The 25,710-nt window shown below is 41.6% G+C and overlaps 2 protein-coding genes across 4 annotated transcripts; both read right to left on the reverse strand.

Moving 5' to 3' along the window:
* Positions 1-7,346: 7,346 nt before the first annotated feature.
* LOC138210774 (immunoglobulin lambda-like polypeptide 5) lies at positions 7,347-11,335 on the reverse strand. 3 transcript variants are annotated; one of them, XM_069170091.1, is made up of 5 exons: positions 10,738-11,335; positions 10,169-10,607; positions 8,344-8,637; positions 8,153-8,227; positions 7,347-7,916 (listed from the first exon to the last, which is right to left on the reverse strand). In XM_069170091.1, exons 2-5 carry the CDS (start codon positions 10,287-10,289, stop codon positions 7,783-7,785), a joined length of 624 nt encoding a protein of 207 aa, XP_069026192.1. In that variant the 5' UTR covers positions 10,290-10,607; positions 10,738-11,335; the 3' UTR covers positions 7,347-7,782. The 3 variants fall into 3 exon arrangements, with proteins under 3 accessions (XP_069026192.1, XP_069026191.1, XP_069026194.1); XM_069170090.1 differs by having other exon boundaries at positions 10,169-11,335; XM_069170093.1 differs by lacking the exon at positions 8,153-8,227 and having other exon boundaries at positions 7,349-7,916; positions 10,169-11,335.
* Positions 11,336-20,726: 9,391 nt separating this feature from the next.
* Positions 20,727-25,251, reverse strand: LOC138210776 (immunoglobulin lambda-like polypeptide 5). The gene is made up of 7 exons (XM_069170096.1): positions 25,016-25,251; positions 24,373-24,922; positions 23,996-24,059; positions 23,430-23,865; positions 21,606-21,899; positions 21,415-21,489; positions 20,727-21,178 (listed from the first exon to the last, which is right to left on the reverse strand). The coding sequence occupies exons 4-7, from the start codon at positions 23,545-23,547 to the stop codon at positions 21,045-21,047; spliced, it is 621 nt and encodes a 206-aa protein (XP_069026197.1). The 5' UTR covers positions 23,548-23,865; positions 23,996-24,059; positions 24,373-24,922; positions 25,016-25,251; the 3' UTR covers positions 20,727-21,044.
* Positions 25,252-25,710: the final 459 nt, after the last annotated feature.

Below are 25,710 nucleotides of genomic sequence, written 5' to 3' on the forward strand. Positions count from 1 at the left end.
TGTTCTTGTTCGATATGCTGTCTGGTACGTTTGGTTGTCCAAGACGGGACTCGTGAATATTGTTTGTTTTGTTTTGTTTTATCACTGTATGATATTTAGATGAAGGTCAGTGTTTTAGTTTCCTGTCTGTTCCAGTGACAGAGAAGCTGATCGTGTGACCTTCAGGAACATGTTACATTTTCCACAGTAAACCTGCTCTGTGAAGGATTTTAACTGCTTTCATTCATAACTGGAACATTTGCGAGGAAACTATCCCTTTAAATGTAAAACCTCACAACTTCCAGCTGAAACTTCCGCTGGGTTTATGTGATGGATTTGACAGAATGAGCAGCGACACTGATATTTTATCATCAGGAGGATTTTAAGTTAAAGGTCAGACAATGGACCGTAATTTTTCCACGTTTCTGGCTGGGGCCATTGTTATTGTTTACTCTCGTGATCAGCTGATCGCTGAGTAGGCCCCTACTGCTGCTGCCCGGAGCGAGGCCTGAGATCCCGGACGAACTTCTGAGAAGACGTCGGGGTTGCAGAGCTGGAGCTAAGCTGAAGGCGAAAAGGAGGAAATATAAACCAGCGGTACCGGAGATCTTAATGGGGAACGTGAGGTCGTTGGCCAACAAGACGTACGAGCTCGGCGCGCTGGTAAAGACCCAGAGAGAGTACCGGGAGTGCAGCATCATGTGTTTCACCGAGACGTGGCTGCACTCACATCTCCCGGACCACAGCGCGGCCGTACCCGGCTTCAGGACTGTTCGGGCGGACGGAGACGTTGTTCGGAGCGGCAAGAAGAAAGGTGGAGGGATTGCAGTCTATGTGAACGAGAGGTGGTGCAATCCCGACCACGTGTGTGAAGGAACGTTTCTGTATCCCGGACATTGAACTTCTAGCCGTGGGGATGCGCCCGTATTATTTGCCGAGGGAGTTCACGTCCGCCATTGTTATCGCTGTGTACGTTCCTCCATCAGCTGACGTAGAGGCAGCAGTGTACACCATCTACTCCACCGTGTCCAAACTGCAGACTAAGCATCCCGGTGCATTTTTGGCAGTTACTGGAGACTTTAACCAGTCTGGATAAAGTACTGCCAACTTTGCACCAGTATGTTAACTGCCCCACACGGAACAATAAAACTCTGGACTTACTGTATGCTAATGCCATGGATGCATACAGTACTACTGCCCCCCCCCCTTGGTAGATCAGACCACAACCTGGTCCTGCTGACTCCCAAGTATGTCCCCCTGGTGCAGAGGCAGCCTGTGACCACCAGGACTGTGAGGAGGTGGACACAGGAGGCTAAAGACGCCCTGCAGGACTGCTTTGAGTCCACGGACTGGGATGTGCTGTGTGGACCACATGGGGAGGACATCAACAGCAGGACGGACTGTATCACAGAATACATTAAATTCTGTGAACACACCACCGTACCATCCCGGACTGTACACTGCTTCCCCAACAATAAGCCGTGGATCACCAGTGACCTGAAAGTTCTTCTTAAAAAGAAGAAAGCAGCCTTCAGGTCTGGGGACAGGGAGGAGCTCAGGAGAGTGCAGCGCCACCTGAAGGAGAAGCTCAGGGAGTGCAAGGACTCCTCCAGGAGGAAGCTGGAGGCCAAACTCCAACAGAACAACGTGAGGGAGGTGTGGACCGGTATGAAGGAGATTACTGGGTTCAAGGGGAGAGAGAGACAACCAGGGGGACCACAGTTTGTCCGTCTGGGCAGTGTGCTGTCTGATACGGTGGTCAGTGGTACTGGAGCTCCTCAGGGAACTGTTCTGTCTCCCTTCCTGTTCACCTTATACACAACTGACTTCCAGTACAACTCAGAGTCCTGCCATCTGCAGAAGTTCTCTGATGACTCTGCAGTGGTCGGTGTATAAGGGATGGACGGGAGGACGAGTACAGGGCAGTAGTGGAGGACTTTGTGGAGTGGGCGGGAAGAAATCACCTGCTCCTGAACGTGGCCAAGACCAGAGAGATGGTGGTCGACTTCAGGAGGAAGACGACGGCTCCACAACCGCTGAGAGTTCTGGGAGAGGAGGTGGACATGGTTGAGGAGTACAAGTACCTGGTGTCTCCATGACAACAGACTGAACTGGAAGACCAACATCAACGCTGTCTACAAGAAGGGGATGAGTCGACTCTTTTTCTTGAGGAAACTTCGATCCTTCAATGTGTGCAGCAAGATGTTTGGAGATGTTCTACCATCTGTTGTGGCCAGTGAACTGTACTTCACTGTGGTCTGCTGGGGGAGCAGCGTTGGAGCCGGTGACACCAACAGACTTCACAAACTGGTTAAGAAGGCCGGCTCCATCATCGACTACAAACTGGACAGCCTGGAAAAGGTGGTGGAGAGGAGGACGCTGAACAAACTATTATCCATATCGGATCATCCTGACCACCCTCTCCACCACCTGCTGCAGGGACAGTGGAGCACTTTCTCTAAAACAGGCCTGGCCAACCCGCGGCTCCCGAGCCGCATGCGGCTCTTTGCCTGGTTTCATGCGGCTCTTTTACGTTCATATCAACATTTGTGTTTGTGTTTTTTTTTTTGTGCGTGTTCGCTTCACTTGAGTTCAATATGGTATTTTCGTCAAACGCGCATGAGGTGAAATTCCGCAAAGCAGGAGGGGCAAACCCATTCAAGTAAACAATTAGTGTCAATTTCGCTCTCAAAATGGCAGAAAAAAATGCACAGCTAAACGAAAATATGAAGATGAACACAGGACGTTTTTAACAGAGTGGGAAAGTTTATATTTTTTTGTTGAACGTAATGGCGAGCCATTCTGCCTGATATGTCAGACGTCATTAGCGCATTTCAAAGCTTCAAATCTTCAGCGCCACTTCAGCTCACTCCATGCTAACATCGATAAGGAATTTCCAAAAGGTACTGAATTTCGCAAGCACAAGTTGGACACTTTGAAAAGTCAGGCAGAAAAGCAGGTACAGTTTTTCCAAAAAATTACGAAGCACTCAGAGACTGTCACGCTTGCATCGTATCAACTGGCTTGGAACATTGCACGGGCTAAAAAGCCATTTAATGAAGGGGAGTTCGTTAAAAAATGCCTCAGTGACGTTGTTGAAATCTTGTCTCCTGAAAACGACAAACTAAAACGAATGGTATCAGACGTCCAACTGTCCCGCCACACTGTTGAACACAGAATATCGGACATTAACACGGCTGTTGAATCACAGTTGCACTCTGACCTTCAAGCATGTGAGTATTTTAGTGTCGCATTGGATGAGAGTTGTGACATACAAGACGAGTCTCAGCTGGCAATATTTGCACGGTCTGTGTCAAAAGATTGTGTGATCAAAGAAGAACTCCTTGATGTTGTGCCATTAAAAGACAGAACCCGTGGCATAGATGTGAAAGAAACAATGATGGCTGCATTTGCGAAAGCAAATCTGCCCACACCGAAGCTAACTGCAGTAGCCACGGATGGAGCGCCAGCCATGATCGGATCTGTGAACGGACTTGTGGGGCTGTGCAAAGCTGACCAAACATTTCCTGAGTTTTGGAATTTCCACTTCATCATCCACAGGGAGCAACTCGTGTCTAAATCATTGAATTTAGACAACGTCATGAAGCCTGTGGTGGAAATCGTCAACTACATCCGCACACATGCGCTTAACCACAGGCAATTCAAGGATCTCATCGCTGAGCTGGACCAAGGACTTCCAGGTGACCTGCCGCTGCACTGCACTGTGAGGTGGCTGTCAAAAGGCAAGGTGCTCGCTCGCTTCTTTGAGCTTTTGGATGCCGTGAAACTGTTCATGGAAGAGAAGGACAAGGACTATCCCGAGCTCTCGGACGTCGAGTGGATTATGGATCTGGCCTTTTTGGTCGACATGCTGTGTCACTTGGACAGACTGAACCTGACCCTGCGGGGTAAGTTAAAAATGCTGCCTGACCTGGTGCAAAGTGTGTTTGCGTTTGTCAACAAACTGAAGCTGTTCAAGGCGCATATTCAAAAGGGAGATTTAACGCATTTTCCCACTCTGCTAAAAGCCAGCGGGCAAGTCACCAGCGCCGCCCTGAATAAGCAAAGAGCCAGATATGCAACACTGGTTGAAAACCTGCACGAAAGCTTTGTCATCCGGTTCCGTGATCTACAACTGAAAAGGCCACAGATTACGTTCCTCGTCGACCCATTTAATGCGGAGACGGACTGTTTGAAAGCCCCGCTAGTCACAGATGAGGCCGCGGCTGAGTTGGAGATGATCGATCTTTGTGAGGAGGACCAACTGAAACCTGCTTTAAGGGAAGGGACCATTGAGTTCTGGAAAAGTGTGCCAATGGAAAAATACCCCAATGTCAAACGGGCTGCGCTTAAGATACTGTCAATGTTTGGGTCAACATACGTCTGCGAGTCTGTGTTTTCTACCCTGAAACACGTGAAATCAAAGCATCGATCTGTTCTGACTGACACCCATGTGAAAGAATTGCTTCGAGTGGCAACAACAGAATACAAGCCAGATTTGAAGAGGATTGTTCAAGGCAAGGAATGCCAGAAGTCGCACTAAGCAACATGCATAGTAAGTGAAAAACGCTATTGTAAATTATTATGTTTTTGTTTGTGGACTTTGTTGAACTGAGAGTTTGTGTGTGTGAGACAGTGCACACAATGTTCATTGTTGAAAATGACTGGCCTGTGGTCTTAGTACTGTAGGAGTCAATTTCTGTCATTATCATGTTGGTGTGTGACATGATAATGTCACACAATAAATTTGGCTGAGCAGAGGTGTGTGTGTAAGAGGAAGGGATGGGGTGATGTTCATGTGTGCCCATGTGTATGATGTGGCTCTTTGCGGTAACACAGTAAAAAATGTGGCTCTTAGTCTCTGACTGGTTGGCCACCCCTGATCTAAAAGATTCCTCCAGCTCCGCTGTCACAAGGACAGATACAGGAGATCATTCCTGCCGACAGCAATAAGACTGTACAATAACTCACCTCTGGCAAAATCCATCACATAACAATAACACTGTTGACTGTGTGTCTTGGTTTGTTTGAATATAACATATATACATATATACTGTACTGTATATACTGTGCTTTTTATATTTTGTATTTTATATTTTTTACTGCTATTTACTGCTATGTTATTGCTTTTCTATTATTCTATTCTATTCTATTCTATTCTATTCTATTCTATTCTATTCTATTCTATTATTTTATTCTATTATTTCTATTATTATCTTATTGCTTCTGTATGCTGCTGTGGCGAAAAAAATTCCCCTCGGGGATTAATAAAGTAACTACCTACCTACCTACCTACCTACCTACCTACCTACAACACCATTTCCAATACATTTCTTAATTTTAAATAGACTAAAAATTACAATCTAAACACATTAATTACATATGATCTTTCCATAAATGTTTTAAAATATGTTTGTACGTTATGGTCTTTTCTCAAAATGTCTTGATAAACTGTGATTTTGACTCATCAGAAAAACTCTAATGACATAAAATAAACACCGACCTCATGAACTCTACTTTAATTGAGATTTACTGCAGCTTTGTAACTTCCATTTACACTGTGAATACAGATTAGATACAAAATCACATCAGTGTAGCATTGATCCCAAATGAAGCGAAAATTAATTAAAAAGCTTAAAGATATATTATAATGCCAGATTCATGTGACATGTCATGAGTGAAACACAGATGGCTACAGCGGTAAAATTTAACATAAATTTCCCGGAGAGAAGTGGGTCACTGTGTGTAGTGAGGTGAATTAATTACATTTTATTTGATTAAATTCACTAACATGTACAGACTCTTCTGACGGGTACATTTCTTTGTTTTTATTAGCACCTAAAATAATGAGACCTGAAGTGAACCAACACCGAACAAGTTCCAGGTTTTGTTAACGTGTGAAACGTCATGACTTGTTTGTCTCTGTGGTTTGTGTTTCTATCTCTGTGTGGTTTGTGCGCTGTTGCTCTTTGTATTAATAGCATAACCTTATTAACAGGTTTGACATGAGCAAAAATGCCATGTCACCAATACCTCACTCCAAGATTCGTCACTATTATTCTCCAAGATTCATTTTTAGACTTTTTCTTGTCATTTCTATCAGACTAAAAACACTGTAAATATCGGGTCGTAAAAAGAGAGCAGGAAGTTTCTGGTCTCTGCTTTTACTCTGTCAAAGTTCATTTCTCCGATATTAATTTACGGTTTGAGCTGTTTCTCTCTTCGATGAATAACACAGCTCCTTCCTGGAATCATTCTTCCACCGGAGTGAACGGTTGTAACTGTCGACGTCTTATTAAACCCACAATGTGGAGGCTGCAGAGCAGAAACCCCCGCAGCCCGTCTGCTGCAGGAAAGGAAGTTTTCATTAGCAGTCAACAGGTTTTTTTTGGTTTTTCTAACCACAGAGAACAGATTCATATCTGCAGCTGTTATGAGCTCCCCTCTCTGTCGTTGGTCTTCCTTCTTTACTCGAAATAACTGTTTCCACTGCTCCCCCTGTCTAATAAACTAATAATAAACACGCCCTTCATTTCTTCAGCATTCAGACTTCAGCCGTTTTATCAAAAAGCTGCATGATTGTTGTTTTTGAGCATTTGTAGCTTCAGAGCAGCTCAATCTGCTGTATGTTCATGTGTGTAAACAACAGTGTCATCAGCGTAGAGCAGGGGTGTCAAACTCATTTTAGTTAAGGGGCCACATACTGCCCACTTTGATCTCAGGTGGGCCAGACCAGTAAAATCATAGCATAATAACGCATACATAACAACAATATTTCTCTTTGTTTAAATCATTGGTGAAGGTTTTTGGATGATAAACCTTGTTTTAAGGTCTTTCTACAATAAACTAGAAACATAAAGACCAAAAACTCAGACATCAGCCCACTGTTTATCTGCCCCGGCTCTCCTCTGCAGATTCCCTCGCTTTGTGATGCGTTTGACGTCAAACGCGTCACAAAGCGAGCAGCGAGCGCTGCTGCCTGTGGCACCGAGCGCTTCTTCCTCCGGAGCAGACGTCGCATTTACGCTGTTTTTGAAGCAATTACTAGATCGATTAAAACAAAAATAACAAAACGTTTGTTCTCATAAACCTCCATATTCTCATAGAAATGCAATTTATGTCTTTCTGTAATTTTCACACTTAGCAAAGTCATCCGGCGGGCCGAGCTGGACCCCCCTGGCGGGCCGGATCCGGCCTGCGGGCCGTATGTTTGACACCCCTGGGGTAGAGGTTTACTTTGACACTGACACAAGTTAAAACAAAATGATTCATACACAAAATAAATGATCAGGAGATGCAGACCTGAACCAGCTGGATCTCACACACCTGCTTGTTTAGATAAAAAACTGCACGTTCATGTTTATCTAAAATAGTACAGGAATGGTTTGTGTTTGTTTGTACAATGATATTCGTATCAGCCTGAACGTTTCTCTTTTTTTTACTTCAGTTTTGGATGGGAGAGAATTTATGTACAATCACGGTAAATTACTGTAAGCAGAGACCTGAAACAATAATGTTTTTTTGTTAGTTTATTGAGAATATTGTACTGAATAAATGAGAGGAACCTACAACCTACAATATTTAAAAATAAGAACAAGACAAAAGAAATGTTAACTGCTAAAATACCAACAAGGCAGCTAAAAATTCAGCTTAATTTCACGTTTTGTTTGTCACACTTTAAGTTTTTAAAAACATTTCGACAACTCTATCCAAGTCCACATTTAAACCAACCACACGTCAAAAATAAAATTTCTGAACACTGATTAAAGTTATATTTAAGATGACCAGTCAGCGAGCATGTGTTCAGTTGGTGGACGGTCTCTTGTTTCTCAGGCTTGTCATCAGAGAAAGTCCACAGCAGTACACCAGACTCTTCACTATCAGCACTGTGTACAACACGCAGAGCAGCTTCACCCTGCGCAGAGACTGGAAGGACACTGACAGACAGACAGAAAGACAGACAGACAGGTCATTCATCTCTCCACAGTCTGTTCAAATATATACATTTCTTGTGAATATCATTAATTTTTTTAATCGCTTTAACATTTCCTGGCGGGAGGACCAGTTTTGCAAGAAGACACGTGTCCACTACAGTTTGACTGAAAGCTCAAAGACCCTTCAGGACCTGACCAAGCTTTAATATGACCCCTACACCGACAGCAGGTGATCTTACAGTCAGCTTGCTGCAGAGATGGAGGGTCTGTTGGTTCTGTCTGTGGAGGATCGGTGGTTGCTGGAGCTGGAACCTCTGAAATAAAATGGAGACAGATGTTTGGAGCTGCAGTGAGACATGTCCGTCCTCTTTGACAGAGTCTCCACGTGAAGCTAAATCCCTGCTGAACACAGTCACCAAGCCTTCATTACCTTCTCTCTGGTTCGACTCATGTTTGACGTAACAGTGGTATCTAAAGGTGTGGAGATCATCCTGATCAACCACCCTGATGGAGGCGGTGCGTCCCGGCTCTCTGAGCTCCAGCTGTTCTCCCTCAGAAGTAAGAAGCTTCTCCAGCAAGTCGTTCTTCTTCTGTCTTTTCCAGGAGAACTGGACCTCAGGAGGAAACATGGCTGAGGCCAGACACAGCAGGAAGGTCCTCCCCTCCAGGTGGGCTCTGCATGCTGCTGGGTACATGATTACCTCCGGCTTCACCACCGGCTTATCTGAAGTTTGACAGCAGCAACAAGCAGCACAGACACACAGTGACACAGTCAACAGCAGCTTCCAGCACTGCATTCAGTCTGATCCTGGAAACTACATGGACTCTGATCAATAAACTACTCATCAATACAGCACAAAGTTCACTACATACTGTGTTCACCTTCATATCAGACACAATCATCACTTCATGTATTCAAGTGTCACATGTAGAAGACTGAAAATGTTTTACAGATTACATCATATTACAGCTTATTTGCACGGTTATTATTTTACCAAATACTTTAATGTAACTTAATGAAATACAATGAAATTTACATGAAATCAATGGAAAATATTTCTTCAATATAAAGGTAAATATAAAAGTTTCCGTGGTTGCCTCTAAAGACAGAAACATTGTTAATTGATTTAAAACATTGTTTTAAACACATCAAAACACCAATAAATTTTAGATAATTACATTTCATAACAATTTTAAGTATTCTGTTATGTAAGACATTATTCTGAAATTGAAAATTAAAGTAATAAAATATGTTCATTTAAATATCACCTTTTACATTTGCAAATATATATATTTTTAAAATGCATATATATTTATTACATGTTAACATATTCATGTTTTAATGTATTATCATGTTAAAGTTGTACCTTCATATCACAAATAATTATCAAGAATTTAATGTTAACAATTAAGCTACTTATTGACTATCCCATAAAATTTATATATATTTATACTTTTCTTAAAAAATACTTTAACTTAAACTTAAAATAAAGTATAATCTTGGTTTTCCAAAACTTCAAGAGATGACTCAAAACTACTGAGATGATCAAACAGTTAATATTCATTAAGATATTAATTATCTGTCCAAAACAATTAACAGAAATGTTTACTTTATTATTAACAACAGGATTTAATCTGAACAATGAAGCTACTAATTGATGATTGATTACATGTTTTACTTTTCATAGTTTTGTTTCATAATTTTTTTTACAAAATTTTAACTTAACACAAAATCCTACATTCATATATAATAAATAAAATTATTTTGTTTTTCCAAAACATCAAGAGATGACACAAAACTACTGAGATGATTAAGCAGTTAATATTCATTAAGATGTTCATTAACTATCTGACACGATGATTTAAAACGTGTACTTTCGTATACATTTAGAAGAACAATACAATATTAAATTAAATTTACCATAAATCTCATCTTGTTTTCAAAAGTCAAGTGATGATTTAGAACTACGCAGAAAATCAAACACTAAATATTCCTACCAAAACTAAAATTTCACTTTTTGTGGATAATTTCATTCTCACGCAGAGAAAAAGAAAAAGATTTAGTTGTTATGGGAGATTCAAACATATTTTCAGAGATTATAGATTTTTCTTATGTAACAATGTCTGTAAGATGAATTCTCTGCTATCTGTTAAAAAAAATAACCTGTGAAGCCCGAAGCAGCAGAAACTGACTTTAAACACATTTTCAGTTTCTACAATAAAATAGCTGAAGCAAAATAAATGTTTGTTCTTACCTGTTACATACAGTTTAGTTCCAGAGCCAAAGATCCAAACCTTCCACAGTGAAACAGACTGATACAAAAACCTGTCTTCTGCTGAACGTGTCAGATGAAGTGAACGAGTCCAAAGTGTCATATTTCAGCTCCATGATGTGTTTCTTTCAGGTTCGTATCAACATGACTGTCTCTTCTTCTGATGGATAAGATGGACGTGAGGTCACAGTGACCTTGACCTTTGAACTCGACATTTGACCTTCCAGTCAGTTTATCGTTGACGTAGTGAACCTTTGTGCAACATGTGAAGAAACTACCTCCAGGCATTCATGACATATTATATTCAGGAGGATGGATTAAAGTGAACGGACAGTGACCTTGACCTTTGACCTGTGACCCCAAAATCCTTGAGTACAGGTGCTGATTTTATCCAAATTTGAAGAAATTCCTTCAAAGCGTTCTGAAATTCAAAGTGACAAGAATGGGATGACGGGATAGGAAAGACATGAGGTCACATTAACTTTGACCTTTGACCCTTGACCACCAAAATCAAGTTGTAATTCATCCTTTAGCCCGGTAAACGTTTGTACCAAGTTTGAAGAAGTTCTCTGGAGGCATTCTTGAGATATCGCGTTCACGTGTCGGTGAAGGAACCTGAAAACATAAAGACTCCCGTTATGGTTGTCGCTAAAAAATAAGATTTAAAGTACTTATATTTACAGAAGATGCAGCCTGTGTGTTCAATAATATAGTCACAGACTCTGATGTAAAACTACGTCACTTTTCTGACTCAGCACTTTTTATTTGACATTTTAACCCAACTAATGGTTCTTTAACTTCAGAAAATAAAAATGAGAACAAAAATATTTCTGTGATGTGCAGTTTGCTGATTATCAAAGGAAGTGATGGTCGTACTTCAAAAAAAGGTCCCAGTTAAAAACAATAATTCAAATTCATGCAACTTTACCATCAACTTTCTCTTGTTTTTATCTTGAAAGCTGCTGAAAACAAAATGAAATAAATCTAAAATAAGTTCTGACAGCAGTAAAGAAAAACTTCCCTCAGCTCAGTCTGTTTGTGAGATGGAGGTGAAATGTGAACCTGAGCTGTGGTTTACTGCTCTCTTCCTGTCACAAACACTGTTTGACATCTGCTGGTTTTTGTTCAGGCTGCAGGGATCATTTCTCACTGTGGGTACGAAGACTTCCAACAGGAGCAGTAGTAGGTGGCTGAATGATGGAGTTTAACGTTCTGGATCTGCAGCTCCCAGACGATCCCTTTATTCACTGAAGAGAAATCATCTTTCTGAGGATGATTGTACTCTGAATATATTTCTCCATTGCTCCTACGAATAGCAAGAATCACTCTGAATGTTTCTGTTTCTTTCTTCTGGTACCAGTACACATAAACACTATCACACTGGTGAGTTTGTCCACAGCTGAATGAGACTTTGTCTCCAACTTTCCTGGTCAGAGTTAAATCATCCTGAATGAGCTCTGCTGCCATGGCAACCAGCGCTGTGGAGACACGGACGGACAGATGAAGGTCAGCGTGACGGCGTTAGTTAAAGGTGAAGTTTGCCGGCTCCCGATTGGCTGGAAAACACTCACCTGAACACAGACAGCACAGAGCAGCAGCCGGGAGGAAAAACATTTCGTTTCTTCGGTGCGGCGGCGTTTCCTTCTGGTGAACCTGGAGAGAAGTGACGCTCCGACGCAGCCGAGGACGAACGAGGACGAGCCGTGAGAGACCAGACGAGGGACACGTGGTTTCTAACAGGTCCTCAAAACCCTCCCATCAGCCCCTGCAGCACAAAGATAAGACTGCTGCTGCTGATTGACAGCTCGGCTGAAGCTGCTTGTGAGGTTTCATCGTCTGGATTTGAAAAAAAAAGAAAAAAAAAAATCTGGGTCACATGATGCAGAAACACTGAAAAACATTCAGGTTGGTGGTGAGTTTATAACACGGACTGTTATCTGATGTTTAAAATACAAAACTACAAATCCTCACAGCTCCTCAGAAACTGATTGAACTGAAAGATTTAAATGAATTTAATGAAGTAAAAAAAAATTATATTATTTATTTTGATTGTTTTAATTGTTTGTCATATATCATATTATAAATATTTCCCATCGGATTCAGTCCGACATGTTTCAAACTTTATAATCTGCTCTCACATTTTAAATAAAGTTCTGCTTTGATTTATGAGTTTGTGGAAACGAAGCCGTCAGAGATTCTGCTGGAAACAGAGTCGACTGCAGCTTCTTTTTTTTTTGTCTCCTCCACCTTCCAGCTGATGTGAAATTCATCTCCAACGAGTCGTCTGGATCTCGTTGTACTTGCGGTGACTCGCCTCAAGATGGCGCCGCCTCTCTTTGCTTCTTTATTGAAGACACAGACGGCAACAAAAATCCTCCTGATGATAAAATATCAGTGTCGCTGCTCATTCTGTCAAATCCATCACATAAACCCAGCGGAAGTTTCAGCTGGAAGTTGTGAGGTTTCACATTTAAAGGGATAGTTTCCTCACAAATGTTCCAGTTTTGAATGAAAGCAGTTAAAATCTGAAACAAATATTTTCCCCCAGATTCAGTCTGACCAATAGAAACTCCCGTCTCCAGCGTTGGCCCCGCCCACTACATCCAACTTAACCTTCAACAATGCTTTTGACTTGAGAGTGAAGGTTTTAAATTTGCAGCCAAAAGAATTCTAGTTTCACGAGCAAAATTCTTCATCTGTGACCAAAACTAACAAAACTTTAAGAGCAAATTTGTTGGCAATGCAATAGTTTTATTCTCAGTTTATATATGTTTTCCTTACAAACTTGATTTGTGATTGCAGTGCCAGAAATTTGCTTTTAAAACTATTATTTCATTTGCTTGCATTATAAAGACACAAAAATACCCTTCATAGATGTTAATGTTCGCCAGCAGATGGCAGTAGCGTCAACAAGATCTCAATGAAGGCCGCTGTGCTCCTTTACAACAGTTCGGTCGACCCAGTCGACCCAGCGAGACCGTTGGGACGGACGTTAGAAACGCAGATACTCAATCGATGCTACTTTTATTTGTATTTTCAGGTAAGAAAATGACTAAACACTCGTATTAAGTTTGTTCTTGTTCGATATGCCGTCTGGTACGTTTGGTTGTCCAAGACGGGACTCGTGAATGTTTTTTTTTATTGTTTTTTTTATCACTGTATGATATTTAGATGAAGGTCAGTGTTTTAGTTTCCTGTCTGTTCCAGTGACAGAGAAGCTGATCGTGTGACCTTCAGGAACATGTTACATTTTCCACAGTAAACCTGCTCTGTGAAGGATTTTAACTGCTTTCATTCATAACTGGAACATTTGTGAGGAAACTATCCCTTTAAATGTAAAACCTCACAACTTCCAGCTGAAACTTCCGCTGGGTTTATGTGATGGATTTGACAGAATGAGCAGCGACACTGATATTTTATCATCAGGAGGATTTTAAGTTAAAGGTCAGACAATGGACCGTAATTTTTCCACGTTTCTGGCTGGGGCCATTGTTATTGTTTACTCTCGTGATCAGCTGATCGCTGAGTAGGCCCCTACTGCTGCTGCCCGGAGCGAGGCCTGAGATCCCGGACGAACTTCTGAGAAGACGTCGGGGTTGCAGAGCTGGAGCTAAGCTGAAGGCGAAAAGGAGGAAATATAAACCAGCGGTACCGGAGATCTTAATGGGGAACGTGAGGTCGTTGGCCAACAAGACGGACGAGCTCGGCGCGCTGGTAAAGACCCAGAGAGAGTACCGGGAGTGCAGCATCATGTGTTTCACCGAGAAGTGGCTGCACTCACATCTCCCGGACCACAGCGCGGCCGTACCCGGCTTCAGGACTGTTCGGGCGGACGGAGACGTTGTTCAGAGCGGCAAGAAGAAAGGTGGAGGGATTGCAGTCTATGTGAACGAGAGGTGGTGCAATCCCGACCACGTCTGTGAAGGAACGTTTCTGTAGCCCGGACATTGAACTTCTAGCCGTGGGGATGCGCCCGTATTATTTGCCGAGGGACTTCACGTCCGCCATTGTTATCGCTGTGTACGTTCCTCCATCAGCTGACGTAGAGGCAGCAGTGGACACCATCTACTCCACCGTGTCCAAACTGCAGACTTAGCATCCCGGTGCATGTTTGGCAGTTACTGGAGACTTTAACCAGTCTGGATAAAGTACTGCCAACTTTGCACCAGTATGTTAACTGCCCCACACGGAACAATAAAACTCTGGACTTACTGTATGCTAATGCCATGGATGCATACAGTACTACTGCCCCCCCCCCCCCCCCTTGGTAGATCAGACCACAACCTGGTCCTGCTGACTCCCAAGTATGTTCCCCTGGTGCAGAGGCAGCCTGTGACCACCAGGACTGTGAGGAGGTGGACACAGGAGGCTAAAGACGCCCTGCAGGACTGCTTTGAGTCCACGAACTGGGATGTGCTGTGTGGACCACATGGGGAGGACATCAACAGCAGGAGGGACTGTATCACAGAATACATCAAATTCTGTGAACACACCACCGTACCATCCCAGACTGTACACTGCTTCCCCAACAATAAGCCGTGGATCACCAGTGACCTGAAAGTTCTTCTTAAAAAGAAGAAAGCAGCCTTCAGGTCTGGGGACAGGGAGGAGCTCAGGAGAGTGCAGCGCCACCTGAAGGAGAAGCTCAGGGAGTGCAAGGACTCCTACAGCAGGAAGCTGGAGGCCAAACTCCAACAGAACAACGTGAGGGAGGTGTGGACCGGTATGAAGGAGATTACTGGGTTCAAGGGGAGAGGGAGACAACCAGGGGGACCACAGTTTGTCCGTCTGGGCAGTGTGCTGTCTGATACGGTGGTCAGTGGTACTGGAGCTCCTCAGGGAACTGTTCTGTCTCCCTTCCTGTTCACCTTATACACAACTGACTTCCAGTACAACTCAGAGTCCTGCCATCTGCAGAAGTTCTCTGATGACTCTGCAGTGGTCGGTGTATAAGGGATGGACGGGAGGACGAGTACAGGGCAGTAGTGGAGGACTTTGTGGAGTGGGCGGGAAGAAATCACCTGCTCCTGAATGTGGCCAAGACCAGAGAGATGGTGGTCGACTTCAGGAGGAAGACGACGGCTCCACAACCGCTGAGAGTTCTGGGAGAGGAGGTGGACATGGTTGAGGAGTACAAGTACCTGGTGTCTCCATGACAACAGACTGAACTGGAAGACCAACATCAACGCTGTCTACAAGAAGGGGATGAGTCGACTCTTTTTCTTGAGGAAACTTCGATCCTTCAATGTGTGCAGCAAGATGTTGGAGATGTTCTACCATCTGTTGTGGCCAGTGCTTTGTACTTCACTGTGGTCTGCTGGGGGAGCAGCATTGGAGCCGGTGACACCAACAGACTTCACAAACTGGTTAAGAAGGCCGGCTTCATCATCGGCTACAAACTGGACAGCCTGGAAAAGGTGGTGGAGAGGAGGATGTTGAACAAACTATTATCCATATCGGATAATCCTGACCACCCTCTCCACCACCTGCTGCAGGGACAGAGGAGCACTTTCTCTAAAACAGGCCTGGCCAACCCGCGGCTCCCGAGCCGCATGCGGCTCTTTGCCTGGTTTCATGCGGCTCTTTTACGTTCATATCAACATTTGTGGTTTTTTTTTTGTGCGTGTTCGCTTCGCTTGAGTTCAATATGGCATTTTCGTCAAACGCGCATGAGGTGAAATTCCGCAAAGCAGGAGGGGCAAACCCATTCAAGTAAACAATTAGTGTCAATTTCGCTCTCAAAATGGCAGAAAAAAAATGCACAGCTAAACGAAAATATGAAGATGAACACAGGACGTTTTTAACAGAGTGGGAAAGTTTATATTTTTTTGTTGAACGTAATGGCAAGCCATTCTGCCTGATATGTCAGACGTCATTAGCGCATTTCAAAGCTTCAAATCTTCAGCGCCACTTCAGCTCACTCCATGCTAACATCGATAAGGAATTTCCAAAAGGTACTGAATTTCGCAAGCACAAGTTGGACACTTTTAAAAGTCAGGCAGAAAAGCAGGTACAGTTTTTCCAAAAAATTACGAAGCACTCAGAGACTGTCACGCTTGCATCGTATCAACTGGCTTGGAACATTGCACGGGCTAAAAAGCCATACAATGAAGGGGAGTTCGTTAAAAAATGCCTCAGTGACGTTGTTGAAATCTTGTCTCCTGAAAACAACAAACTAAAACGAATGGTATCAGACGTCCAACTGTCCCGCCACACTGTTGAACACAGAATATCGGACATTAACACGGCTATTGAATCACAGTTGTACTCTGACCTTCAAGCATGTGAGTATTTTAGTGTCGCATTGGATGAGAGTTGTGACATACAAGACGAGCCTCAGCTGGCAATATTTGCACGGTCTGTGTCAAAAGATTGTGTGATCAAAGAAGAACTCCTTGATGTTGTGCCATTAAAAGACAGAACCCGTGGCATAGATGTGAAAGAAACAATGATGGCTGCATTTGCGAAAGCAAATCTGCCCGTACCGAAGCTAACTGCAGTAGCCACGGATGGAGCGCCGGCCATGATCGGATCTGTGAACGGACTTGTGGGGCTGTGCAAAGCTGACCAAACATTTCCCGAGTTTTGGAATTTCCACTGCATCATCCACAGGGAGCAACTCGTGTCTAAATCATTGAATTTAGACAACGTCATGAAGCCTGTGATGGAAATCGTCAACTACATCCGCACACATGCGCTTAACCACAGGCAATTCAAGAATCTCATCGCTGAGCTGGACCAAGGACTTCCAGGTGACCTGCCGCTGCACTGCACTGTGAGGTGGCTGTCAAAAGGCAAGGTGCTCGCTCGCTTCTTTGAGCTTTTGGATGCCGTGAAACTGTTCATGGAAGAGAAGGACAAGGACTATCCCGAGCTCTCGGACGTCGAGTGGATTATGGATCTGGCCTTTTTGGTCGACATGCTGTGTCACTTGGACAGACTGAACCTGACCCTGCGGGGTAAGTTAAAAATGCTGCCTGACCTGGTGCAAAGTGTGTTTGCGTTTGTCAACAAACTGAAGCTGTTCAAGGCGCATATTCAAAAGGGAGATTTAACGCATTTTCCCACTCTGCTAAAAGCCAGCGGGCAAGTCACCAGCGCCGCCGCCCTGAATAAGCAAAGAGCCAGATATGCAACACTGGTTGAAAACCTGCACGAAAGCTTTGTCATCCGGTTCCGTGATCTACAACTGAAAAGGCCACAGATTACGTTCCTCGTCGACCCATTTAATGCGGAGACGGACTGTTTGAAAGCCCCGCTAGTCACAGATGAGGCCGCGGCTGAGTTGGAGATGATCGATCTTTGTGAGGAGGACCAACTGAAACCTGCTTTAAGGGAAGGGACCATTGAGTTCTGGAAAAGTGTGCCAATGGAAAAATACCCCAATGTCAAACGGGCTGCGCTTAAGATACTGTCAATGTTTGGGTCAACATACGTCTGCGAGTCTGTGTTTTCTACCCTGAAACACGTGAAATCAAAGCATCGATCTGTTCTGACTGACACCCATGTGAAAGAATTGCTTCGAGTGGCAACAACAGAATACAAGCCAGATTTGAAGAGGATTGTTCAAGGCAAGGAATGCCAGAAGTCGCACTAAGCAACATGCATAGTAAGTGAAAAACGCTATTGTAAATTATTATGTTTTTGTTTGTGGACTTTGTTGAACTGAGAGTTTGTGTGTGTGAGACAGTGCACACAATGTTCATTGTTGAAAATGACTGGCCTGTGGTCTTAGTACTGTAGGAGTCAATTTCTGTCATTATCATGTTGGTGTGTGACATGATAATGTCACACAATAAATTTGGCTGAGCAGAGGTGTGTGTGTAAGAGGAAGGGATGGGGTGATGTTCATGTGTGCCCATGTGTATGATGTGGCTCTTTGCGGTAACACAGTAAAAAATGTGGCTCTTAGTCTCTGACTGGTTGGCCACCCCTGATCTAAAAGATTCCTCCAGCTCCGCTGTCACAAGGACAGATACAGGAGATCATTCCTGCCGACAGCAATAAGACTGTACAATAACTCACCTCTGGCAAAATCCATCACATAACAATAACACTGTTGACTGTGTGTCTTGGTTTGTTTGAATATAACATATATACATATATACTGTACTGTATATACTGTGCTTTTTATATTTTGTATTTTATATTTTTTACTGCTATTTACTGCTATGTTATTGCTTTTCTATTATTCTATTCTATTCTATTCTATTCTATTCTATTCTATTCTATTCTATTCTATTATTTTATTCTATTATTTCTATTATTATCTTATTGCTTCTGTATGCTGCTGTGGCGAAAAAAATTCCCCTCGGGGATTAATAAAGTAACTACCTACCTACCTACCTACCTACCTACCTACCTACAACACCATTTCCAATACATTTCTTAATTTTAAATAGACTAAAAATTACAATCTAAACACATTAATTACATATGATCTTTCCATAAATGTTTTAAAATATGTTTGTACGTTATGGTCTTTTCTCAAAATGTCTTGATAAACTGTGATTTTGACTCAGATCAGAAAAACTCTAATGACATAAAATAAACACCGACCTCATGAACTCTACTTTAATTGAGATTTACTGCAGCTTTGTAACTTCCATTTACACTGTGAATACAGATTAGATACAAAATCACATCAGTGTAGCATTGATCCCAAATGAAGCGAAAATTAATTAAAAAGCTTAAAGATATATTATAATGCCAGATTCATGTGACACGTCATGAGTGAAACACAGACGGCTACAGCGGTAAAATTTAACATAAATTTCCCGGAGAGAAGTGGGTCACTGTGTGTAGTGAGGTGAATTAATTACATTTTATTTGATTAAATTCACTAACATGTACAGACTCTTCTGACGGGTACATTTCTTTGTTTTTATTAGCACCTAAAATAATGAGACCTGAAGTGAACCAACACCGAACAAGTTACAGGTTTTGTTAACGTGTGAAACGTCATGACTTGTTTGTCTCTGTGGTTTGTGTTTCTATCTCTGTGTGGTTTGTGCGCTGTTGCTCTTTGTATTAATAGCATAACCTTATTAACAGGTTTGACATGAGCAAAAATGCCATGTCACCAATACCTCACTCCAAGATTCGTCACTATTATTCTCCAAGATTCATTTTTAGACTTTTTCTTGTCATTTCTATCAGACTAAAAACACTGTAAATATCGGGTCGTAAAAAGAGAGCAGGAAGTTTATGGTCTCTGCTTTTACTCTGTCAAAGTTCATTTCTCCGATATTAATTTACGGTTTGAGCTGTTTCTCTCTTCGATGAATAACACAGCTCCTTCCTGGAATCATTCTTCCACCGGAGTGAACGATTGTAACTGTCGACGTCTTATTAAACCCACAATGTGGAGGCTGCAGAGCAGAAACCCCCGCAGCCCGTCTGCTGCAGGAAAGGAAGTTTTCATTAGCAGTCAACAGGTTTTTTTTGGTTTTTCTAACCACAGAGAACAGATTCATATCTGCAGCTGTTATGAGCTCCCCTCTCTGTCGTTGGTCTTCCTTCTTTACTCGAAATAACTGTTTCCACTGCTCCCCCCGTCTAATAAACTAATAATAAACACGCCCTTCATTTCTTCAGCATTCAGACTTCAGCCGTTTTATCAAAAAGCTGCATGATTGTTGTTTTTGAGCATTTGTAGCTTCAGAGCAGCTCAATCTGCTGTATGTTCATGTGTGTAAACAACAGTGTCATCAGCGTAGAGCAGGGGTGTCAAACTCATTTTAGTTAAGGGGCCACATACTGCCCACTTTGATCTCAGGTGGGCCAGACCAGTAAAATCATAGCATAATAACGCATACATAACAACAATATTTCTCTTTGTTTAAATCATTGGTGAAGGTTTTTGGATGATAAACCTTGTTTTAAGGTCTTTCTACAATAAACTAGAAACATAAAGACCAAAAACTCAGACATCAGCCCACTGTTTATCTGCCCCGGCTCTCCTCTGCAGATTCCCTCGCTTTGTGACGCGTTTGACGTCAAACGCGTCACAAAGCGAGCAGCGAGCGCTGCTGCCTGTGGCACCGAGCGCTTCTTCCTCCGGAGCAGACGTCGCATTTACGCTGTTTTTGAAGCAATTACTGGATCGATTAAAACAAAAATAACAAAACGTTTGTTCTCATAAACCTCCATATTCTCATAGAAATGCAATTTATGTCTTTCTGTAATTTTCACACTTAGCAAAGTCATCCGGCGGGCCGAGCTGGACCCCCTGGCGGGCCGGATCCGGCCTGCGGGCCGTATGTTTGACACCCCTGGGGTAGAGGTTTACTTTGACACTGACACAAGTTAAAACAAAATGATTCATACACAAAATAAATGATCAGGAGATGCAGACCTGAACCAGCTGGATCTCACACACCTGCTTGTTTAGATAAAAAACTGCACGTTCATGTTTATCTAAAGTAGTACAGGAATGGTTTGTGTTTAGTTGTACAATGATATTCGTATCAGCCTGAACGTTTCTCTTTTTTTTACTTCAGTTTTGGATGGGAGAGAATTTATGTACAATCACGGTAAATTACTGTAAGCAGAAACCTGAAACAATAATGTTTTTTTGTTAGTTTATTGAGAATATTGTACTGAATAAATGAGAGGAACCTACAACCTACAATATTTAAAAATAAGAACAAGACAAAAGAAATGTTAACTGCTAAAATACCAACAAGGCAGCTAAAAATTCAGCTTAATTTCACATTTTGTTTGTCACACTTTAAGTTTTTAAAAACATTTCGACAACTCTATCCAAGTCCACATTTAAACCAACCACACGTCAAAAATAAAATTTCTGAACACTGATTAAAGTTATATTTAAGATGACCAGTCAGCGAGCATGTGTTCAGTTGGTGGACGGTCTCTTGTTTCTCAGGCTCGTCATCAGAGAAAGTCCACAGCAGTACACCAGACTCTTCACTATCAGCACTGTGTACAACACGCAGAGCAGCTTCACCCTGCGCAGAGACTGGAAGGACACTGACAGACAGACAGAAAGACAGACAGACAGGTCATTCATCTCTCCACAGTCTGTTCAAATATATACATTTCTTGTGAATATCATTAATTTTTTTTATCGCTTTAACATTTCCTGGCGGGACGACCAGTTTTGCAAGAAGACACGTGTCCACTACAGTTTGACTGAAAGCTCAAAGACCCTTCAGGACCTGACCAAGCTTTAATATGACCCCTACACCGACAGCAGGTGATCTTACAGTCAGCTTGCTGCAGAGATGGAGGGTCTGTTGGTTCTGTCTCTGGAGGATCGGTGGTTGCTGGAGCTGGAACCTCTGAAATAAAATGGAGACAGATGTTTGGAGCTGCAGTGAGACATGTCCGTCCTCTTTGACAGAGTCTCCACGTGAAGCTAAATCCCTGCTGAACACAGTCACCAAGCCTTCATTACCTTCTCTCTGGTTCGACTCATGTTTGACGTAACAGTGGTATCTAAAGGTGTGGAGATCATCCTGATCAACCACCCTGATGGAGGCGGTGCGTCCCGGCTCTCTGAGCTCCAGCTGTTCTCCCTCAGAAGTAAGAAGCTTCTCCAGCAAGTCGTTCTTCTTCTGTCTTTTCCAGGAGAACTGGACCTCAGGAGGAAACATGGCTGAGGCCAGACACAGCAGGAAGGTCCTCCCCTCCAGGTGGGCTCTGCATGCTGCTGGGTACATGATTACCTCCGGCTTCACCACCGGCTTATCTGAAGTTTGACAGCAGCAACAAGCAGCACAGACACACAGTGACACAGTCAACAGCAGCTTCCAGCACTGCATTCAGTCTGATCCTGGAAACTACATGGACTCTGATCAATAAACTACTCATCAATACAGCACAAAGTTCACTACATACTGTGTTCACCTTCATATCAGACACAATCATCACTTCATGTATTCAAGTGTCACATGTAGAAGACTGAAAATGTTTTACAGATTACATCATATTACAGCTTATTTGCACGGTTATTATTTTACCAAATACTTTAATGTAACTTAATGAAATACAATGAAATTTACATGAAATCAATGGAAAATATTTCTTCAATATAAAGGTAAATATAAAAGTTTCCGTGGTTGCCTCTAAAGACAGAAACATTGTTAATTGATTTAAAACATTGTTTTAAACACATCAAAACACCAATAAATTTTAGATAATTACATTTCATAACAATTTTAAGTATTCTGTTATGTAAGACATTATTCTGAAATTGAAAATTAAAGTAATAAAATATGTTCATTTAAATATCACCTTTTACATTTGCAAATATATATATTTTTAAAATGCATATATATTTATTACATGTTAACATATTCATGTTTTAATGTATTATCATGTTAAAGTTGTACCTTCATATCACAAATAATTATCAAGAATTTAATGTTAACAATTAAGCTACTTATTGACTATCCCATAAAATTTATATATATTTATACTTTTCTTAAAAAATACTTTAACTTAAACTTAAAATAAAGTATAATCTTGGTTTTCCAAAACTTCAAGAGATGACTCAAAACTACTGAGATGATCAAACAGTTAATATTCATTAAGATATTAATTATCTGTCCAAAACAATTAACAGAAATGTTTACTTTATTATTAACAACAGGATTTAATCTGAACAATGAAGCTACTAATTGATGATTGATTACATGTTTTACTTTTCATAGTTTTGTTTCATAATTTTTTTTACAAAATTTTAACTTAACACAAAATCCTACATTCATATATAATAAATAAAATTATTTTGTTTTTCCAAAACATCAAGAGATGACACAAAACTACTGAGATGATTAAACAGTTAATATTCATTAAGATATTCATTAACTATTCAACACGATGATTTAAAACGTGTACTTTCGTGCACATTTAGAAGAACAATACAATATTAAATTAAATTTACCATAAATCTCATCTTGTTTTCAAAAGTCAAGTGATGATTTAGAACTACGCAGAAAATCAAACACTAAATATTCCTACCAAAACTAAAATTTCACTTTTTGTGGATAATTTCATTCTCACGCAGAGAAAAAGAAAAAGATTTAGTTGTTATGGGAGATTCAAACATATTTTCAGAGATTATAGATTTTTCTTATGTAACAATGTCTGTAAGATGAATTCTCTGCTATCTGTTAAAAAAATAACCTGTGAAGCCCGAAGCAGCAGAAACTGACTTTAAACACATTTTCAGTTTCTACAATAAAATAGCTGAAGCAAAATAAATGTTTGTTCTTACCTGTTACATACAGTTTAGTTCCAGAGCCAAAGATCCAAACACACAGTGAAACAGACTGATACAAAAACCTGTCTTCTGCTGAACGTGTCAGATGAAGTGAACGAGTCCAAAGTGTCATATTTCAGCTCCATGATGTGTTTCTTTCAGGTTCGTATCAACATGACTGTCTCTTCTTCTGATGGATAAGATGGACGTGAGGTCACAGTGACCTTGACCTTTGAACTCGACATTTGACCTTCCAGTCAGTTTATCGTTGACGTAGTGAACCTTTGTGCAACATGTGAAGAAACTACCTCCAGGCATTCATGACATATTATATTCAGGAGGATGGATTAAAGTGAACGGACAGTGACCTTGACCTTTGACCTGTGACCCCAAAATCCTTGAGTACAGGTGCTGATTTTATCCAAATTTGAAGAAATTCCTTCAAAGCGTTCTGAAATTCAAGGTGACAAGAATGGGATGACGGGATAGGAAAGACATGAGGTCACATTAACTTTGACCTTTGACCCTTGACCACCAAAATCAAGTTGTAATTCATCCTTTAGCCCGGTAAACGTTTGTACCAAGTTTGAAGAAGTTCTCTGGAGGCATTCTTGAGATATCGCGTTCACGTGTCGGTGAAGGAACCTGAAAACATAAAGACTCCCGTTATGGTTGTCGCTAAAAAATAAGATTTAAAGTACTTATATTTACAGAAGATGCAGCCTGTGTGTTCAATAATATAGTCACAGACTCTGATGTAAAACTACGTCACTTTTCTGACTCAGCACTTTTTATTTGACATTTTAACCCAACTAATGGTTCTTTAACTTCAGAAAATAAAAATGAGAACAAAAATATTTCTGTGATGTGCAGTTTGCTGATTATCAAAGGAAGTGATGGTCGTACTTCAAAAAAAGGTCCCAGTTAAAAACAATAATTCAAATTCATGCAACTTTACCATCAACTTTCTCTTGTTTTTATCTTGAAAGCTGCTGAAAACAAAATGAAATAAATCTAAAATAAGTTCTGACAGCAGTAAAGAAAAACTTCCCTCAGCTCAGTCTGTTTGTGAGATGGAGGTGAAATGTGAACCTGAGCTGTGGTTTACTGCTCTCTTCCTGTCACAAACACTGTTTGACATCTGCTGGTTTTTGTTCAGGCTGCAGGGATCATTTCTCACTGTGGGTACGAAGACTTCCAACAGGAGCAGTAGTAGGTGGCTGAATGATGGAGTTTAACGTTCTGGATCTGCAGCTCCCAGACGATCCCTTTATTCACTGAAGAGAAATCATCTTTCTGAGGATGATTGTACTCTGAATATATTTCTCCATTGCTCCTACGAATAGCAAGAATCACTCTGAATGTTTCTGTTTCTTTCTTCTGGTACCAGTACACATAAACACTATCACACTGGTGAGTTTGTCCACAGCTGAATGAGACTTTGTCTCCAACTTTCCTGGTCAGAGTTAAATCATCCTGAATGAGCTCTGCTGCCATGGCAACCAGCGCTGTGGAGACACGGACGGACAGATGAAGGTCAGCGTGACGGCGTTAGTTAAAGGTGAAGTTTGCCGGCTCCCGATTGGCTGGAAAACACTCACCTGAACACAGACAGCACAGAGCAGCAGCCGGGAGGAAAAACATTTCGTTTCTTCGGTGCGGCGGCGTTTCCTTCTGGTGAACCTGGAGAGAAGTGACGCTCCGACGCAGCCGAGGACGAACGAGGACGAGCCGTGAGAGACCAGACGAGGGACACGTGGTTTCTAACAGGTCCTCAAAACCCTCCCATCAGCCCCTGCAGCACAAAGACAAGACTGCTGCTGCTGATTGACAGCTCGGCTGAAGCTGCTCGTGAGGTTTCATCGTCTGGATTTGAAAAAAAAAGAAAAAAAAAATCTGGGTCACATGATGCAGAAACACTGAAAAACATTCAGGTTGGTGGTGAGTTTATAACACGGACTGTTATCTGATGTTTAAAATACAAAACTACAAATCCTCACAGCTCCTCAGAAACTGATTGAACTGAAAGATTTAAATGAATTTAATGAAGTAAAAAAAAATTATATTATTTATTTTGATTGTTTTAATTGTTTGTCATATATCATATTATAAATATTTCCCATCGGATTCAGTCCATGTTTCAAACTTTATAATCTGCTCTCACATTTTAAATAAAGTTCTGCTTTGATTTATGAGTTTGTGGAAACGAAGCCGTCAGAGATTCTGCTGGAAACAGAGTCGACTGCAGCTTCTTTTTTTTTTGTCTCCTCCACCTTCCAGCTGATGTGAAATTCAT

The sequence above is a fragment of the Embiotoca jacksoni genome, unplaced genomic scaffold, assembly GCF_022577435.1.
Source record: "Embiotoca jacksoni isolate LCO1_2020_lvr unplaced genomic scaffold, fEmbJac1.0.p SCAF_48, whole genome shotgun sequence".
In the NCBI taxonomy this organism is placed as follows: Eukaryota; Metazoa; Chordata; class Actinopteri; family Embiotocidae; genus Embiotoca; species Embiotoca jacksoni.

Bases quoted from the DNA above. Each gene is read 5' to 3' on its own strand.
- LOC138210774 (XM_069170091.1), bottom strand. From the start codon at position 10,289: ATGACACTTTGGACTCGTTCACTTCATCTGACACGTTCAGCAGAAGAC. The intron at 8,638-10,168 runs GTAAGAACAAAC...GTCAAACTTCAG, and splicing joins AACTAAACTGTATGTAACAG to ATAAGCCGGTGGTGAAGCCG. The intron at 7,917-8,152 runs GTAAGATCACCT...TCTGTCTGTCAG, and splicing joins ATCTCTGCAGCAAGCTGACT to TGTCCTTCCAGTCTCTGCGC.
- LOC138210776 (XM_069170096.1), bottom strand. From the start codon at position 23,547: ATGACACTTTGGACTCGTTCACTTCATCTGACACGTTCAGCAGAAGAC. The intron at 21,900-23,429 runs GTAAGAACAAAC...GTCAAACTTCAG, and splicing joins AACTAAACTGTATGTAACAG to ATAAGCCGGTGGTGAAGCCG. The intron at 21,179-21,414 runs GTAAGATCACCT...TCTGTCTGTCAG, and splicing joins ATCTCTGCAGCAAGCTGACT to TGTCCTTCCAGTCTCTGCGC.